Source organism: Heteronotia binoei, chromosome 8 (genome assembly GCF_032191835.1).
Source record: "Heteronotia binoei isolate CCM8104 ecotype False Entrance Well chromosome 8, APGP_CSIRO_Hbin_v1, whole genome shotgun sequence".
In the NCBI taxonomy this organism is placed as follows: Eukaryota; Metazoa; Chordata; class Lepidosauria; order Squamata; family Gekkonidae; genus Heteronotia; species Heteronotia binoei.
The window spans coordinates 83,941,666-83,961,007 of NC_083230.1; the positions used below are offsets into that span (position 1 = coordinate 83,941,666).

Here is a 19,342-nt window from a genome sequence, read left to right on the forward strand (position 1 = left end):
ACTCTGCTTCTTCTGCGCAGTCCCAACTCTGCAGCCTCTCTGTCTTGACCTCTGCTCTGATATTGCCTCTTACTGCACCCTCAATGCTGTGCCTTGGCCCATTATTGCATCCTACCTGTACTACTCTCCCTCCTTTATTATGTCCTATGAGGCAGTCCTGTCTGATGGGCCAAAACTGATGCCTCTTCCCCACCCTCCACTGTAGGAAAGCATCAAAAGCAGAAGTGAAGGAAGCTTAGAGAATCTATGGGCCGTCTCTCCGCTACCTCTCACTTTGGAGCAACAGGATTATGAGGAGATTGTAGTCCGAGCTCTGCGCCTTCCCATTGGCTGGGAAAGCCTCTTAAAAGTACAGAAGTGATTTCTGCTAGATCAGCAACCTATGATTCTTTAGCGACTTTAAACATAAGCAGCTGCTGACCCATATTCACACTGCAAACACCTTAGAACTTGAGCTTTGCTGTGTCCAGGGACTCTGGAGGGGATCTAGAAAGAGGACTTGCACAGGAGATCGGCACATGACCCCTTTCCCCTCACATCAGACTTTCAGGAGGGGGCCACGGGGAAGGATCTTCAACAGCCTAAGTTGGATGGAGACTTTTCCTGGCTAGAATAGAGAAATGTGAGTGATTCAAAAGCATCTTCCAGGGGTTTTGTACTGATGCCTGAAAGGTTACCCCTTGCTCCATTAAACTGACCCTCAGCATTCAGAAGGACTGCTTGGATCTGTCTCCTTGGAAGCAAAAAAGAAAAAGGGAAGTCACAGTTCAGCTCCAGGTCCGTATTTTACTATGGAATGCATTTTTCTCTTTAGATGTTAGCATTGCTGGGTATTGCAGATTAATGAACTATGAAGGATGCCCAACTGGCCTCCTATTCAGGTTAAATACTGGCTATATAGGGAAGGCAGCATGGCATAGTCCAGTCTCATCAGATCTTGGAAGCTACTTGGATGTGAGACCACCAAGGAAGGTTCTGCAGAGGCAGACAGCGGCAAACTGCCTCTGCTTCTCACTTGCCTTTAAAACCCAATGCTTAAGTAGCCATAAATTGGTTGCAACTAGATGGCACAGACATAATGTAAATATTAGTTTCCTAACCTAATTAAATGGGAGCACATATGCCAGAAAAGGCCAATTTACTTTCTTGTCCTGGATACTTTTCTACAAACTGTCTGTGGATTCATGCAAAAGGTCCCTGCTGCATTAGGTCACATGAGCAGTTCTCACGTGCTGAATAGAATGTTCAGTAGTTCTACAGAAGATGCATGCTGTTTGATTAGTGATTCCGAGGGCAAATCTTTGCTCATCTAGATTATTTGAGGTGTGTAGGTTTATACTAAAAGACATGGAAGCAGCACTACCCACTTTAAAAATATTGGTAACAATTTGTGGTAACGTTGTATGTGCTCAATCTATTGAAATCAATAATTTTAAACATGCTTAGGGTTAACAGACTGAAGCTACTATGTGGTCCAGATTGTTTCTACCCCACTCCTTCTGTATAATTCTTTTCTTAGCAGGGAAAAAACTCTACATAGCTAGAAATGTTGCACAGTGCAACACACTTATTTGCCATTTAAAGAAAATTCATTTTTAAAAATTTCAGAGGTTGCATTTTAACCCACTACACAAAACTGTGACAAGTTTGCCCCTTATTACTGCAGTGTTCCCTCTAAGCTGAGTTAGTGTGAGTTAGCTCACAATTTTTTGGCCTCTGGCTCACTCATTTTTTTCTCAATTCAGAAAAATGGTCCTAGAGCAAGCTAATTTATGCAGTAGCTAACAATTTTTATGCCAGTAGCTCACAAAGTAGAATTTTTGCTCACAAGACTCCACAGCTTAGAGGGAACATTGGTTACTGGTATTATCTGCCTTTTCATGCCTTGTAATCTACTTCCCATTTTCTGCTCTCAGAATTTAGATTGTAAACTCCTTGGGATAGGGTTCTGCCTTTTCTTCCATTTTTCTGGGAAATGTTATGTCATGGATGGTAAATAGTATAATAATGATGCCACACTGCATGCTAATATTTCAAATGATGACTGAGAGTATGCTAGTTTCATAGAATGGAAGAAGCTGTAAACATTGAGATTGGTGTATACACACACACACACACACACACACACACTAAACAAAATGCATAGTTTTCCAGCAGCCATTACAGTATTTGATTATTTTTTATTATTTTCAATGTATAGCCTGCCCATTCCCAAATGGCTTCTGGGTGGGTAACAACTCTCAATAATACAAGATTAAAATCAAATACAATAAAACAACATACAATCTAAAAGCAATATAACCAGGCCTCAGATTCAGTGGGAGCTCACAGGAGCACAACTCCTGAACCTTTCTGAGAGTTCCTCCTCCTCCTTCTGAGAGTTCCACCTCCTTGTCTATTGAATAGTATGTGCAGCTGCATAACAATCCCTGGATGAGCTCCACCACCTATTTTTCTACAAAATGACCCCTGAATATAAGAATCTAAAAACAAACTCCAGTTCTGCAGTTGGTAATATCAGTTGCCTCCACTCCTTCCATACATACCCCAGCTGGTGTAAAATAAATTATTTGATGAGAGTATGCAAAGGACAGCTCATGCACAGAACACATGCACCAAAAAAGTCCTACACAGGAAACCAGAAAGGAAGCTACATAAGCAGGGCAGGTTCTCTTACTAAAGTCTGTACTTGGTTACAGATTCCTGAGTTCTGTGAGTCTATATTTCAATTGCTATTTTTCTCTATAAGATATCCTCAAACATCCAAGCAATGGACACAGCATTATAGTAACATGCGTTTAGACTGGCTGCTATGGTGTATTCCCATGTGGCACAGGTATTGTTCTGTGTTGTTCCATGCTGTGAGTGATGTCTGTCTAAGAAAGCATGATGTGTGGGGGTCTTTTGCATAGTGCTCTCATGATTTGTCTTCAGATTAGAGTCTCCCAGGACTGATTCCTCTCTCTCTCTCTCTCTCTCTCTGAAGAAGTGTTTGACAGTGTACATATGTGCTGTAATGTGAAAGAGGTCAGGCCTCTGTATCTTTGACCTTGATAAATGCCTCAGAAAAATGACCAGTATCAGGTGATCTTCAAGTATGTTAAGACTAAATAAACACTCCCCCAGAAGATCCTGATTTCTTGTAAAAGATATGTTTTTTCTTTAAATTTAGCGCAAAAACTGGGCAGCAAACAAGCTGCCAAATTGATTTATAAGGCTGCTCTTTCCTTTGTCACTTTGCTTTTGTTAAGATCAGTGGAGATCTTAACAAAAGGCCCACAGCGCCATGGAAGCTTGCTGGGTGACCTTGGACCAGCGCTCTTTCTTTCTCTCTGCCTAACCTATCTTAGAGGGTTGTTGTGAAGGTAAAAAGGGAGAAGGGAGAATAAAATGGGAGAGGGGAGAATTTTCTCCATTTTGGGAAGAAAAGAAGGGCACAAATTTATAAATAAATAAGTTCATACTTTAAATCAGCACTGAAAGGCAGGGGAGCAGCTTCATGGCTGCCCTACAGGTGTAGAATTCATCTGGAAATTCAGTCTCAAGGCATGTTTTTAGAAGTGATTCTAAAATCTTTTCCTTTGGCTGGCTTTTGGGGCTGATTTTACATTTTATTTCCAATGTTACTTTATATTCATTGCTTATTGTTATGTGCCCAGAATCTCTGGATTTCAGAAACACCTTAAGTACAGAGTAAAGTATAAGTGTGTTTCTAGGCTTGGTCTCTATAGCCATGAGGGCTAGCAACATTAATATTCAAAAATTAAACATTTTCAAGATTCTAGTTGCCATAGCTGCCACATGCAGATAATTCTAAATGGTGGCTGAAATCATGAAGTCAGCTATTTCTGCAGAGCATCTTGTCTCATAGTTCAGATACTTCTTACCATGTCCCTGCAAATCCTTGATGGCTTTAATGTGTTAAGCGCCGCCAGTTACAAGATACAAAAGGAAACAAACATCTCTTTGACTTAGTTAATAGTTATCGAAAGGACATATTGCTCTTTATCTGTTGCAGAAACTAACCTCATCATTAAGTGATCTAGCCTTGCTGTCAAATCACTTAAGAATCAAATACCAGAGTCGTAGTGTGCCACAACATCATGCAGCCTTCACCATTGTAGCTCCTTCATCACCAGCCCCCCCTCCAGATATGATGCAGCTGGATCTTCCAGTGCTAGCCCAAAGATGCCAGCGCAACCCTATGACTAGAGAGGGAATTTCTTCTGCAGTTCATGCCCAAGCAGGATCTGCCTCCTTTACCACAAAATCTACAGTAGGGCTAATTTCTGCTGGCTTCGCTACAGTTACTGCAGGCCTGTACAACCAAGATGCATAACTAATATTTTTTTAAAAAACTTCACCATGGCTGACGTGCTTAGTATCACAAAGGTCATGAGTGACTGGCACTCCAGTTTGTGTTGAAAAACAAGCGCTAGGTTGACCATTGCTAACATTCTTGACCAGCTTAAGGGTTCGAGACACCCTTGCTGCCCTCCTCTCAGTCTCCTGCTTGCGCCCATATTTTTCTACTGATCTTAGCCATGCCACATAACATGCAGATCAGTAATCTGTCTGGCATGTGCTTTTACAGGACTTGTTTCCTTTAGAAATGTTCTACAGTATTTGGGGCTACTGAAAGTGTGCGTGTCTAGATTTTAAAAGAAAAATAGCTATTGTTTGTTCTGCAATACAGCAGCGTATGGAGCTCTATCGCACTGTAACATATCCTTATTGTCTTGAAAACTGCTTAGCACATGAACTCACAATGAACACATTAAAATGCCTTATACTGAATCACCCTATTAGTCCAGTAATGTCTTCTTTGACTGGCAGCAGTGTCTCATGCAGAGGTCTTTCACACTACTACCATCTGATCTTTTAAAACTCAGACTGTATGCATGCCAAGCACATGCCACAGCCCATTCCCAAATCACAGCATGTTCTCCCTCCCCAAAGTTTACAGTTTGGAAGTTTACCTTTTGGAAGGATAATCTTCTCTGATATTAATTAGCTGATCATTGAAGATCTTTGTGCTTCTACTTTTTTGAAGCAAAGTGGGTGAGAATCAGAGATGGGGTCTTTTCTCTTGTGACCCACAAGATTCTTCAATTCCCTCGTCACCTGGTTGTACAAAATATGCAACCCTTTGCCAGGTGAAAATGTTTTTATTTCCTGTGCCTTTGTGTAATTATCCTCCCTACCCTGTGAAGGTTTTGCCTTTGCTTAGTTATGTGTGGTTTTAAATTGAATGCTGCTTATATAATCCTCAGATTTCCGAATTGTTGTATTTATTCTGCTTAATTAGATGCAATTTTAAATGCACTCTACTCTATTTTATGCTGCTGGTTTGTATGATGTGTGTTAATCTAAAGGAGGTAAACTGTTTCGAGAATGTTTTACTGAGGCAGTACAATATTCGCATTTGAAATAAATGAATTTCAAGGACTAATTTCAAAGTATAAAGAGTAAAATGAAGGAAAGGAAATGAAGAAAGTAGTCTGCAATCCCACAGAAACACCAGAAAGGTATTTCTCTGGGATTATATACAGTGCATTCCTAAGAACACTTTCCTGGGAGTAAGCCCCATTGAATAGACCATAGCAGAATTCCAAGCAGACCTGCTTAGGATTGCTCTCATAGCATATACCCCTCAGGGGGAGAGGGCCTAGCCCTCTCTCCCATGAAGTGGTACATTATATAATGTTATCCCTTCACAAAGTCCACTGGAAAATGTAGGCCTAGAAATATGCAATGAAATGCCTTGCTTCTTACTATGTCCTTGAAAGCAAATATTTATTCACTAAACCTTGCATGTGCTGCATTGTGAAAACTTTCCCAAGGCTGCAGAGTTTTACAAACAATGCAGATTAGTACCTGTAGCTTTATGAGTGAAAGTTCCTGCCTAGCATACCAGAGAGAGCATTTCCACTGCACTACTTCATCTGTTGATGAAACCTGCTGCTACAATGGCATTATAGTGGCCATTGGCTAGGTTCAATGGCACACAAAGGAAGAAAAGAAAAAGATAGTTCTATCAGTGACTTTAAGCTGTATGAATGTCCAATGAAGCAGCACATTGTGATTCAATGTGAGTAAAAGAAAAGTGAAGTGATGCACGGGGCAAAAATTCTAATCTTCACATATAGTATAGTGAGGACCTGATCTAGCAGTGACTAGCAAAGGAGGAAATCAGAGAGACAAGACGGCCACTCACAGTCAGCTGCAATGAAAATGGCAAATTCCATCCTAGGGAAAGGAAGATGGCCATAATAGTTTCCCTGTAAATCTATCCCACTGTTGCCTTTGGAATAGTGGGCTCAGTTCTGGTTACCCCAGCTGCAAGAGCTATTGTAACAATGAAAAAAGGTGCAGACAAGGGCAATCAAAAGATCAAGGAAGTGGAGCACTTTCCATTTGAGAACGCTAAAGCATTTTGGGTTTTTGATTTATAAGATAACATGACTGAGCAGAGACATGACAGAAGGTTATGAAACTATGCATAGTTTGGTGACAGGATACAAAGAAACATTTTCCGCCTTATTTGCAAATGAGTTATCTGTCCCCATCAGAGTTCAGTGCTGTTGGGAAGGAGTTCCCCCTGCTTCCCCATATCATTATGGAGAATTTGTGCACCTCCTGTGATTTCTCCAGCTTTTCTTCAGTCATTCTCAAACTGGCTTTGCTATGAAGTTTTGGGAAAAGCTGCAGTAAAGCCTAGATGGCTACCATATGGGTTGGAAAGTCCAGCTTTTCCAGTCCGCGTTGCAACCATTTTCCCTGACCCTGCAGTGGCCATGCCCCTCTCCTCCCCAAGAGACTGGGTTTCTTTGGTTTTTTTTTTTAAATTAGCAATTAAGTAATTTTATATCAGTACACCGTGATAGCAATATATGTAATATATTATTTAAATTCTCAAATTTAATTGTAAAACAGAATATGTCTCTAGCCCCTACTGTTGCAGAAGTATAAGGGAAAAGGCGCATCTCTGCAATGGAAGAGCCTGCCCCAGAAACTTACCTTAAAAAAAAAGAATTAAAGCTGAGAATTCAGAGAACTTGTCATAATATTTTCATAGTATATTGCTATATTCAATAGACTCTTTAAAAAATGAAAAAGCTCCAGTAGCTCAGGGGATGGGACTGCTAGAAAACTGATCAGTATAGAGTCAGAAGACACAAAAGACATTACTTCTTCACATCTACATAGAATGCCTGGAATTTGCTGCAACAAGATCTGGTGAACATGGTTTTGATGGCAGAAGATTAGATAAGTAATTTTGTTGTTCAGTCGCACAGTCGAGTCCGACTCTTTGTGACTCCATGGACAAAGTCACGCCAGGCCCTCCTGTTTTCCACCATCCTCCAAAGTCTGCTCAAATTCATGTTTGTTACATCAGTAACACTGTCCATTCATCTTATCTTTTGCTGTCCCCTTCTTCTTTTGCCTTCTATCTTTCCTGGCATCAGGATCTTCTCCAGTGAGTGCTCCCTTCTCATTTGGTGGCCAAACTATTTGAGCTTCAGCTTCAGCATCTGACCTTCCAGTGAACAGTCTGGGTTGATCTCCCTTAGGACTGACTGATTTGATCTTGCAGTCCAAGGGACTCTCAAGATTCTTCTCCAGCACCACATCTCAAAAGCATCTATTCTTCTGCGTTCAGCCTTCCTTATGGTCCAGCTCTCATAGCCATACATTACTACTGGGAATACCATTGCTTTGACTATATGGACTTTTGTTGGCAGGGTGATGTCTCTACTTTTTATTATACTGCCCAGGTTCGCCATAGCTATCCTCCCAAGGAGCAAACGTCTTTTAATTTCATGGCTACAGTCACCATCTGCAGTGATCTTGGATCCCAGAAATGTGAAGTCTGTCACTACTTCCATGTCTTCCCCTTCTATTTGCCAAGGAGTGATGGGGCCGGATGCCATGATCTTAGTTTTTTTGATGTTGAGTTTCAAGCCTACTTTTGTGCTCTCCTCTTTCACCCTCAACAAGAGGTCCTTTAGGTTCTTTAGTCTTCCTCAACACCTTCTGCCTTTACTTGGGAGTTAACCATGGCTTAAACCTGAGACCTTCTGCATGTAAAGCATGTACATGACCTTCCCTGCCCTTCTTTCTCCTTTGATATTCTATTTAGCTATCATGGCAAATAGCTATTGTCTAGATAAGTAATGATACCTAAATGGAATATAAAAGGAGAAAGAAGGGCAGGGAAGGTCATGTACATGCTTTACATGCAGAAGGTATCAGGTTTAGTCCATGGTTAACTCCCAAGTAAAGGCAGAAGGTGTTGAGGAAGACTTTGCTCTGCCTGAAACCCTGGAGAACTATTGCTTAACTGACTGGTTAGTCTTGGTATAAGGCAGCTTCGTATACTCATAGGAGCCCAAAGTTATGCTTCTTAGAACTTCAAAGCTTCACTCCACTAACACCCTTTCCCAGTTGCTTTGTCCTTCTCTCATGGCAGCTGAACTTATTTTAAAAATTTCTGACATTCTTTCTGCTCTGCAATTTGCATGTTTGTCAGCCTTCAAACACAATTTTTGTTCTGCCACACATTCAAGGTGGAGGAAAGATGTAGAAATGCATTAACAGAAAGCAAGCTGCAAAGATTATGCAGATGGTAGCTGGTAGTATGCATTTGTGTTTTTAATGCTCTCCTGTTGCTACAGCACTCTACCTTCTGTCTCTGCTGCTCCAAAGCCTGTTCACTTTTTGGTTCCTCTCTTAGTTTAGACAATGGGCAGGGCCGATGCAGAGAAAGGCAACCTGTCTGAAAAAATGAAGCCCCCTGATGGAGGCTGGGGCTGGATTGTGCTGCTGGGTTGCTTCGTCATTACTGGCTTTTCCTATGCCTTTCCAAAGGCAGTCAGTGTCTATTTCAAGGAACTGATGCATGACTTCCACGTGGGCTACAGTGACACAGCCTGGATCTCATCTATTATGCTGGCTATGCTGTATGGAACAGGTAAGGAGGCGACCAGTCCTATGGAACCACTTCTGTATGCTTACAAAACGCATGCAGTACAAGAGACCCACAGCCAAGCACTCTCTGGTTATTGTAGGTGAATGTGACATTCAGTCCTCCTCCCTCAATAGTGGTGGGCACCAATGTTCCCTCTAAGCTGTGGAGTCTTGTGAGCAAAAATTCTACTTTGTGAGCTACTGGCATTAAAGTTGTGAGCTGCTGCACAAATTAGTTTGCTCTGGGGCCATTTTTCCTGAGCTGAGACAAAAATGTGTGAGCTGGAGGCTAAAAAATTTTGAGCTGGTTCATACTAACTCAGCTTAGAGGAAACACTGGTGGGCATGAACCGGGAAAATGGAGGTTTGTGGTTCAGGATTTTCACAAATCAGAACCACAAACCTCCAATGCATTCTTTCATTTCCTGAACTTATTTGAAGTTTGGGGAGTTTGGAAGTGACCCACCTATGGGTAGAGCTGGCCTGACTGAAATCCGAGAGTGCGCTCCAAAGGCCTTTATAGGGAGCTCAGTTGAGTTGGGTGGCAGAACTCCTGGCACAACTCTTTCCCTTGTTAACTTCAGCTAACCTATATCCCTAGACCCTGTGGTACTCAGCACTTCCTTCCCTGGGTCCTGAGTGAGGGGGGAAGCTAACCTAATAGACATCCAGCCTCTATTACAAAAAAATGTGGATGGCGCTAAACACTCTGTGACATTAAAGATTGCAACTGCGTTGCCTGAGATGAAGAGTAGAAGGCCAGTCCTTTGACGTATTAGCACTAAATACTCCCAGGGGTCAGAGTCTTCCCCATTATTGCCTAATTATGAAACTAACAAGGTCGACCTTCTTGGTTTGTCTAAAATCAGTTGAATTGGATTGATCTCCCTTTCCTCCATTAAGTAAGTGGCCTATACTTCTTTTATGTGCTATATAATTTAAAATGCTTTCCGCTTTCACTCCTCTAGGAAAGGAAAGGTCCCCTGTGCAAGCATCAGTCATTTCCGACTCTGGGGTGACATTGCTTTCACATTTTCACGGCACACTTTTTACAGGGTGGTTTGCCATTGCCTTCCCCAGTCATCTACACTATCCCCCCAGCAAGCTGGGTACTCATTTTATCCACCTCAGAAGGGTGGAAGGCTGAGTCAACCTCGAGCCGGGTACCTGAAAACCCAACTTCCACTGGGGATCGAACTCAGATTGTGAGCAGAGTTTAGGACTGCAATACTGCAGCTTTAACACTGCGCCATGGGGCTCTTTTCACCCCTCTAGTCCACTATAAACTATGGACCGGACTATAAAGAAGCATAACGAAGTTTCTTCCTGTCTTGAAATCTGCTTTTGTGACTGCCAGTCCACAAAGCAGGGGGCAGCATGTTGTGTTCTGCATTTTCCAGCCACCCACAGCCTCATGTATGTCCCTTGCTCTTTTTTATTGTTTCATTTGAACCGCTGAAGTTTCCAGATCACCAGTTTCCCCAAGTCATAGTATGTCCCAAGGTTGCATTTCCTCTACATCAAATGATACATTCAAGGACATGGTCAAGACATTTTCTGCTGATCGCAGTAGTTTGCTGCATCCTGGTATATTTGCTCTGTAGTATCAGGCAGTCAAGTTGTTCCAGCTGTTTGCCACTGATATTGACTGGCTCTTTCCTCCCTCTCCAATTTTTTGGATTCTCTTCAGGGCCTGCATGCAGCATTATGGTGAACCAGTTCGGATGCCGGCCTGTGATGCTTGTGGGGGGGCTCCTGGCTTCCTTGGGAATGATTCTGGCCTCCTTTACCACAAACATTATTGAGCTGTATTTGACAGCTGGCATGCTCACAGGTTAGTGTTTGTAAATAAGGGAATAGCTGAATCATATAGGGAGTGCAGCTGAAAGCAACCAATAGGAGAATGAATGTAGGAGTGTGGGGAGGGGGAAGGAACACAGTGCATTGAACATTTCCACATGCATGCCTTTGAACCTCTCTCATGCTACCTGTGTACATGTCTGAATTTTGTAGCCTAGAAAGCAGACAAGAGGCATTTTGAAATCAAAGTACATCTTTAACTGCAATTACACTAACATTGCAGATGTGAGAAATGGAAAAAGGTAAAGGTAGTCCCCTATGCAAGCACCAGTTGCTTCAGACTCTGGGGTGAAGTCGCATTGCAACACGACGTTTTCACGGCAGACTTTTTACGGGGTGGTTTGCCATTGCCTTCCCCAATCATCTAAATTTTACCCCCAGCAAGCTGGGTACTCATTTTACTGACCTTGTAAGGATGGAAGGCTGAGTCAACCTTGAGCTGACTACCTGAACCCAGCTTCTGCCAGGATTGAACTCAGATTGTAAGCAGAGCTTGGATTGCAATACTGCAGTTTACTAGAGCTTGGACTGCAATACTGCAGTTTACCACTCTGTGCCACAGGGGGGTGGCTAAAAAAAAATCGGATGTTTGAGAGAGGGGGGGGGGAGGGAGGGCTAAAACTGACATATGAAAACATCCATATCTAGGGATTCTAGGGTTAACTGGATGCCATATCTGCTTCAACCTGATTTTAAAAGGCACTGCCTCAAGATTTATCCAGCTTTAAGAGGTACATTCAAATAATTGTCTAAATAATGCATAATGCTAAGAGGCAAAGTGCATGGAAGTGTGAGATTCAAACAGACGCAAATTCCTTGGCAGATACTTGAGGAAAGCTGCATATAAGACTGAGGCCTTTTAAAACAATCTCTTTCCAATTCTACAGGTTTAGGTATGTCTCTGAACTTCCAGCCTTCTCTGATCATGTTAGGCTCCTACTTTGACAAGCGCAGACCTCTGGCCAACGGGCTTGCAGCAGCTGGGAGCCCTGTTTTCCTTTCAGTCCTCTCTCCATTAGGACAGGTCTTGTTGGATAAGTTTGGCTGGCGAGGGGGGTTCCTCATTATGGGGGGCTTGCTGCTCAACTGCTGCACTTGTGGTGCAGTCATGAGACCTCTGGAGATCAGTATGAAGAAGAGAGAGAAAGTCCAGGACAAATATGAAGCAAAAGAAATGCTCCCAATGGGAGCAAGGGCAGAGGAGGTCATCAGCACCACGGAAAGCACCAAGAAGTCAAAGAAAGCCAAGAAGAAAAAGCACAAGAAAAAGAAAAAGTTATTAGACTTTTCTATCTTCAAAAACCGGGGGTTCGTCATTTATGCCATTGCCAAGTTCATCATGGTATTGGGTCTCTTTGTGCCCCCCATATTGCTAGTCAACTATGCCAAAGACATAGGAGTGCCAGACAATGAAGCTGCTTTTTTGTTGTCCATAATTGGTTTCATAGATATTTTCGCCCGCCCATCCTGTGGCATGTTTGCTGGACTTAAGTGGGTGCGCCCCCATGTCACTTACTTGTTCAGCTTCGCTATGCTGTTCAATGGCTTGACAGATATATGCAGTGCCAGGGCCAACACGTATACCTCCCTCATCATCTTCTGTGTCTTCTTTGGCATATCCTATGGGATGGTGGGAGCACTGCAGTTCGAAGTACTCATGGCCATCATCGGATCACAGAAGTTCTCCAGCGCCATTGGACTGGTGCTGCTCATCGAGGCCTTTGCTGTGCTCATTGGACCTCCTTCTGCAGGTAAGTCTCAGATAATTCTGCCCCCTTAAATCCTCTCCCTCTCTTAGCGCAGAGTCTAAATTTGTCATAGGGCTTGTCAGGGTTTAGCCCAATGGCCAGCTTCCAAGATGTAGTTCAGCCCCAAAGCACACAAGAGAAGAGAATGGCTTTGATAATGTGCAGAATGGCCATCCCTCACTACTGAATAACTCACAGGAACCGTGACTAGGAAGCAGGGAGTTCAGGTCAAAAGGTGTGGCTTCCTGGAAGGCTTAGTCTCAGTCTGAAATGCCAGAAAGCATTTACATACAGAACATAAGAACCACCATGCTGGATCAGCCCAATGGTTCATCTAGTCCAGCATCCTGTCTCACACAGTGGCTAGCCAGTTCTTCTGGAGGGCCAACAATGTGGCATAGAGGCCAAGGTCTTCCCCTGATGTTACCTCCCGGCTCTGGGATCCAGAGGATTAGCACCTCATGGGGGAGGTTCACCTCAGTCACCGTGGCTAGTAGTCATTGATAGATATGTCTGTCTGATCCCCATCACTACATCCCAGGGGTGGGGAACCTCTGTCCCGAGGGCCATATGCAGCCCTCGAGGTCACCTGGTGTGGCCCTCGGGATTGCTGGGCTGAACCGAGCCATGTGGCAGCCTCTCTGGGGCGTGGCTGGCCAGCAAGGATTGTGGGGTCCAGCTGCACTGTGCAGCAGCCCCCCCAGGGCCAGGCAGGGATCACAGGGCCCAGATGTACTGTGCGGCACCCTCTCTGGGGCGTGGCTGGCCGGCCAGAATTGCTGCAGGGCCTGGAAAAGTTACTGTCACAGTTCAGTTTGCACTTGATTATCCCAGATGGTGTGGCCTAATATGCTACTGAGTGTATGACCTAATATGCTAATATTAGGGGATGTGGTCTAATATGCTACTGAGTTCCTGCTGGGCTTTTTCTACAAAAAAGCTCTGGACCTATGCATTTGCCTAGGGCGACGGGCCGTGTGTGTGTGTGCACCAGATTAGGCTCTCCCCACATGACTTCAAATAGAAAAACAATTATTTGCATTGATTTTGCCGGCCTGAATCGTTAACTCCCTCGGTGGAGCACTGTTTTTTAAGTTGATAATATTTTATGGCCCACAACTGATGTTATAAATATCCATAAGGCCCCTGGCAGAAAAAAGGTTCCCCGCCCCTGCTATATCCTCTGGCAGCAAATTCCGTATTTTAATCACTCTGGCTGATTTCGCACTGACCTTTTACTGGCGCGACCACCCTCCTCACGCCGGCGGATCTGCAGGGATTTCGCACCAGAAGTGCCGGCGCAGCCAAAAGAGCCGGCAACTTCCGTCGCGGAGCCAGCTCAAACGGAAACCGCCAAGAAGCAGGAAAACGTTTGAGCGGGTTTCGCGACGGAAGTAGCCGGCTCTTTTGGCTGCGCCGGCGCTTCTGGCGCAAAATCCCTGCAGATCCGCCGGCGTGAGGAGGGTGGTCGCGCCAGTAAAAGGTCAGTGCGAAAACGCCCTCTGTGTAAAGTAGCATTTCCTTTTGTCCATTCTGAACCTATTGCCCATCAGCTTCATTGGATGCTCCTGAGTTCTGGTGTTTTAGGAGAAAGAAATTTCTCTTTGTCAGTTCTCCACCTCATGTGTAATTTTATAAAATTCATGCATAATTTTATAAACCTCTATCATGTCTCCTCAGTCATCTCATTTCTAAACTGAAAAGACCCAGATTCTTCAGACTTTCCCTATAGGGAAGGTGTTCCAGCCCCCTCATAATCTTGGTTACCCTCCTTTGTACTTTTCCCAGCTCTGCAATGTCCTTTTTGAGATGCAGTAAACAGAACTGTACACAGTATTCCAAATGAGGCTACACTATAGATCTGTGCAGGAGCAGTACAATATTGGTGTTTTATTCTCAATCCTTTCCCTAATAATCCCTAACACAGAGTTTGCCTTTTTCACTGCTGCACCACACTGGGTTTACACTTTCATTGAGCTATCCACTATGGCTCCAAGATCTTTTCCCCTCTCAGTCTCATCAAGTTCAGAAACCATTAGCCTATACTTGAAGTGGGGATTTTTTGTCCCAGTGTACATCACCTTATATTTACCAACAATGACATTTATTTGCTACTTTGTCACCCACTCATCCAGTTTGTGGAGACCCTCTTGGAGCACTTCACAGTCAGCCTTGATTTTCACCATCTTGAATAATTTGGTGTTATCTGCAAACTTGGCCACTACACTAATCAACATAAATAAATTGCAGCATTTTTCTGAACATACATGAAGCTGCCTTATATTGAGTCACAGTACTTGTCTTTCAAGGTCAGTATTCTTTACTCTTACTGGCAGGGTATCTCCACAATCTCTGCCAGAAGTCTTTCACATCATGTACTACCTGATGTACTACTACTACTAACTGAAACTACCAGAAATTGAACTTGTGTCCTGCATGCAAGGCAGATGTTTTGCCACTGAGCCACAGTACCTTTCAGTATATTTCACAGATTATTTACTTCAATTTCAGTATGCTTCACAGATTATTCTCTCAGCTCTCGCCCAGACCCAATTAACATAATGGTCTCTATCATCTCAGCATAATTATTTACTTACAAGATAGTACATCTCAAGCTAACAGCTAGATATCCCATAGTATATTACCCATGCATAGCATCCCTCAAGAGGTATAAGGAGTCTACTAAGAAAAGGGCATGTTCCTACCTGCCTGCTCAGTTTCCATGTTGGGCTAAGAAATGATGATTGATTATGCTGAGAGCCAGTAAGACATCTATCTTATCTTTCTTTAAATCCTTTTTCATCCTAACTTTCTTGCCTGTTTTTCTCACATATCTTAAAATACTCAATGGGGAAACACTCAGTCTACTTCACACATTATATGATAGCAAAACAAGCTTGCCACTGCATGCACACACAGTGGGGAGATGTAGTGTAAGACTTGCATTTCCCATATTACAGTTTAAAATGTTCATATGTGACATTTTAAATGTGCATGCAAATAAAATCCTGTTAGTCTTAATTATAGCAGCCTTGTTTAGTGGTGGCTTGGGGTTTGTTATTTACCTCTTTTTACTAGGAAAAAGTCTGAGTGCTGTGTTCATATATTATAAAAATCTACAATAGTGATTTCACTCTATTAACAGTCATGTTAATAAACAACTTATTGGGCTGTCAGATGGTTCATTAAATATTATAAAGAAAGAAGCTGTAAAGCTTTTCTAGAGATAACTGCTATTATATCCACAATGCATGTCCTACAGTGGACTGTTTGAGCCTCATAACTGCAGTTCTTAGGCACTGCTAATATAACCAAAAATTAAACTAAATTAGGGGTAAACACCCACTAGGATGGAGTACAAATCTTTAATCCTGCCTGAGCTCCATTTTCCAATTTTAGCTGCACATATGGGAATAAATAATCTAGGTGGGAAGCCAAGTTGCTCTGAAGTAATAGAACGGTCCAGTGGCACCTTTAAGACCAATAGTTTGATTCAAAATGTGAGCGTTCATGTGCTAAAAGCATACTTCATCGTTTTATACACACACACACACACATTTATTATCTATAAATTTAATGTTCTAGATAATATATAGAGATAATATAACATTCTATATTGTGCCTACTGGAAACATCAGGAAGCTAGCTAATTGAAGTATCAAAATAATGCCTCTTCTATGGCTAAAGCTCCAAATTAGTAACACCTGAAGATAACAACCTACATTCATACCTGCAACAACAACAAAAATTGACTTGTTGGTTCAAGTTAAAATATTAAATCCATATACATACACACACAGCCTCTCTCTCATTGGCTCCCTGTTTCTTATGTCTCCTTTACCTGGTGTCTCTTGTCACTGAGTCTCGGGGCTCAGACTTCTTGCTTCCCCAAGAACTACTTCTACATTGTTTTCCTTCCAGTAGCACAGGAAATGGAGCAAGACTAGGAACTTGAGGCTGGATCCTAGAACTGAGGGTTGTGATCTAAAAATTGGAACAATAGATGGAGCAGTTCAAATTAGCTCCCGGCGGGTAAATTATTATTAAAGTATATTCCAAGCTTGGCTCCAGTTTACATTTTTAATTTCTACAATCTGCAAACTCTGATCATTCACAGGAAACCAAGTATATTAGACATTGGCATCTCCATTGTGAAATGTAGATGGTTACTCTAATCTCTGTGTTATACTCTTGACTCCTAGGACTCTTGGTGGATGCCCTCAAGAAGTATGATGTTATCTTCTACCTGGCTGGCTCAGAGGTTGTTTTGTCCTCTCTCTTTCTGGCCATTGTTTCCTACTGCTGCTTGAATAGGGCAAAAAAGATGACCTCACAACCAGAGCATCCTCCTCCAGGTGGAGGTGGCAGTGAAACAGAGGAAGTGGAATCAGACATACAGGAAGCAGACGATCATCCTCGCAACAATCACTACTTGTCTCACAGTGATAACAATGCTGGGGGTGACACAATGAATCACCTGACAGAAAATAGAAATGCAGACAGAGATGGGCGGCCCGATGCAGAGGGCACAGTAATGATACCAGGTGGCTGCCATGTTGACCAGATAGTAGAAAGAGACAGTTTTTAGCTACGTGAAGTTCAGCTTCCAAGAAAAACGATTGTGCCAATGGGCAGGAGGACCTGGTACGACTTAAAAACAAATACATAGGAAAAGATTTTGTTTGGATGGTGGGAAGAAAGAGGGGCATCCCAAGGCTTGCAGGTTTTACACATACGAAGACATAATGGATTATCTTAAAAAGCAAACTGTAGTGTTCCCCAAAACTGTCCGTGAAACTTCATAACACCTTCTGACACTGCAAAAGTTTTCCTCAGGCATTATCAAACTTTTAAATTAGAGGCTATTAGTAATCAGACTGCCACTGTTGTGTTGATTCTCTTAAATACCTTTTCTAAGCTACCTCTGCAGACCCACAGCCCAGTAAAAGAGGCCCCCTCATCCTGACCCTGGGAGTGGTGTTGCCTGTTATGGCAAATATACAGGACATGATTGTTCTATACATAGAATATTAGGAGATATACCATATATGCAGATAATCAATAGGATACATTTTGAAAGAGCAGCAGAGTGCCAAAGTTTCAGTTAAAAATAGTGCAAAGGAGAAGTCTGCGACTGGACAAAGTTCTGTTGGTACAAGACAGAAAGCTTTAACCCCCAGCTGGTAGCAATGTTCATCACAAACACTGAGAGGTAATTTTTAGGTAAATTGGGGATGGGGGAGTTAGGCTGAGACAACAATTAAGTCACAGTCTGTTAGCCCCACTCCCCTCAAAAAAATCCTATAGTATCCATGATAGTGTGATCCCTCCCTCCCCATTCAATTCACGACAGGGCTTCCGTCCCTTTAAGAAGTTCTATGGCTGGCAGAAGTTGTACAGTACTGCTGAGATGACATCAGCTGCACCTGCTGTGTGCTGCACTCTTTTATTTGAAGGGACCGAAGTCTCTTTGCTTTTGCAATATGGCCTGCCTATTTCATTAGCTGAGGCCTGGCAGAGGCCAGGTGTAGCTCTATTCACTTTTCACCTCAAGCTCCTCTGTCCACGACACATTCAATGACATTGGCCTGCTGCATTGGGCAAAATGTCCTGATGGGAGCAGCATAAGCTAATCAGCACCCATCATAGTTTACAAAGCCCTGACTTCTTTGCATGGCATAAGACAGGAGCATCAGCAAGGATTTCAACAAAAGCAGATACATTTCTGTGGGTGCCTTTGCAGCATAAAATAAAGTCAAGGGTTCACCCAACGAGGGATCTCTTTGGACCTGACCTGCCAATAGAGGCAGAAGCACAAGGCATTGTTGAATACTACTATATGAAGAATAGTAAATTCTTTGTACTGTTAGCATGAACACTTTTTTATACGCCAGCTCAGAAATCGATCTCTATATTTCACTCTAGAAGAATGTAGTAGTAGTTCTTTATTCACGGTCATCCGACCAGCTTAATACAAACAAAAACATAAAAACAAAAACAAACACATCACCTCTTACACAAAATTCCTGACTCCTACTATTACACATATTGTTAAAACTCATAACTGAGATTTACACTCTCAATTTCCCTCCTTTCCAACTGAGCAGCGTAACAGAAACGGGCAATCTTAGATGAAACATCAGAATGAGCGTCAGACAGAAGGAAGGCAATTTGCTCATCCTCCTGCCTGCCCGCCAAGGACCAAGAATCGGAGAGATTAATCTTGCCCTCAAGTCATTGTAATTAGGGCACTGCAAAACAATGTGAGGAGTTGTTTCAACCTCATTGCAATTGCAGGGGCACAATCTTTCCAGATATGGGTACCTGGCGTAACGTCCCAAAAGCACCGAAGATCTAGAAGAATGATCCTTTGAAGCTTTGAAGGTTGTGCACACACAGACTGGAGCAATAAAGACAACTGCCTTACCTAATCTGTATGTTCTGAACATATTAATCCCAGAGAACATCAGTTTATACTAGAGATTCAGTGACAGCTATATCCTTCACATACTCTATCAGTTAAGATAACAGGCTGGGCAGCCTGATGCCACTAATGTTCTGGAAGGTACAGTGGCAGAGTCTGCTATAGGCAAGAACGGTGCAGCCAGATAGTTCCACAAAGCACCATGCTCTGTTCAGGTCTACCTGGCATTCTACGCAGGATGCAGGCAGCAGGCTTTAAAATCATGGCCTGCAACATCTCCTCCCCCCTCCACTTTTGTTTAACACCCAGCCTGATGAAGAGTTCCAGAGAACTCAAAAGC

The 19,342-nt window shown here is 42.8% G+C and overlaps 1 protein-coding gene across 1 annotated transcript; it reads left to right on the plus strand.

Moving 5' to 3' along the window:
• Positions 1-283: 283 nt before the first annotated feature.
• Positions 284-17,841, plus strand: SLC16A8 (solute carrier family 16 member 8). Its single transcript, XM_060245470.1, has 5 exons — positions 284-777; positions 8,738-8,974; positions 10,661-10,804; positions 11,718-12,581; positions 16,781-17,841. The coding sequence occupies exons 2-5, from the start codon at positions 8,746-8,748 to the stop codon at positions 17,164-17,166; spliced, it is 1,623 nt and encodes a 540-aa protein (XP_060101453.1). The 5' UTR covers positions 284-777; positions 8,738-8,745; the 3' UTR covers positions 17,167-17,841.
• The last annotated feature ends 1,501 nt before the right edge of the window (positions 17,842-19,342 follow it).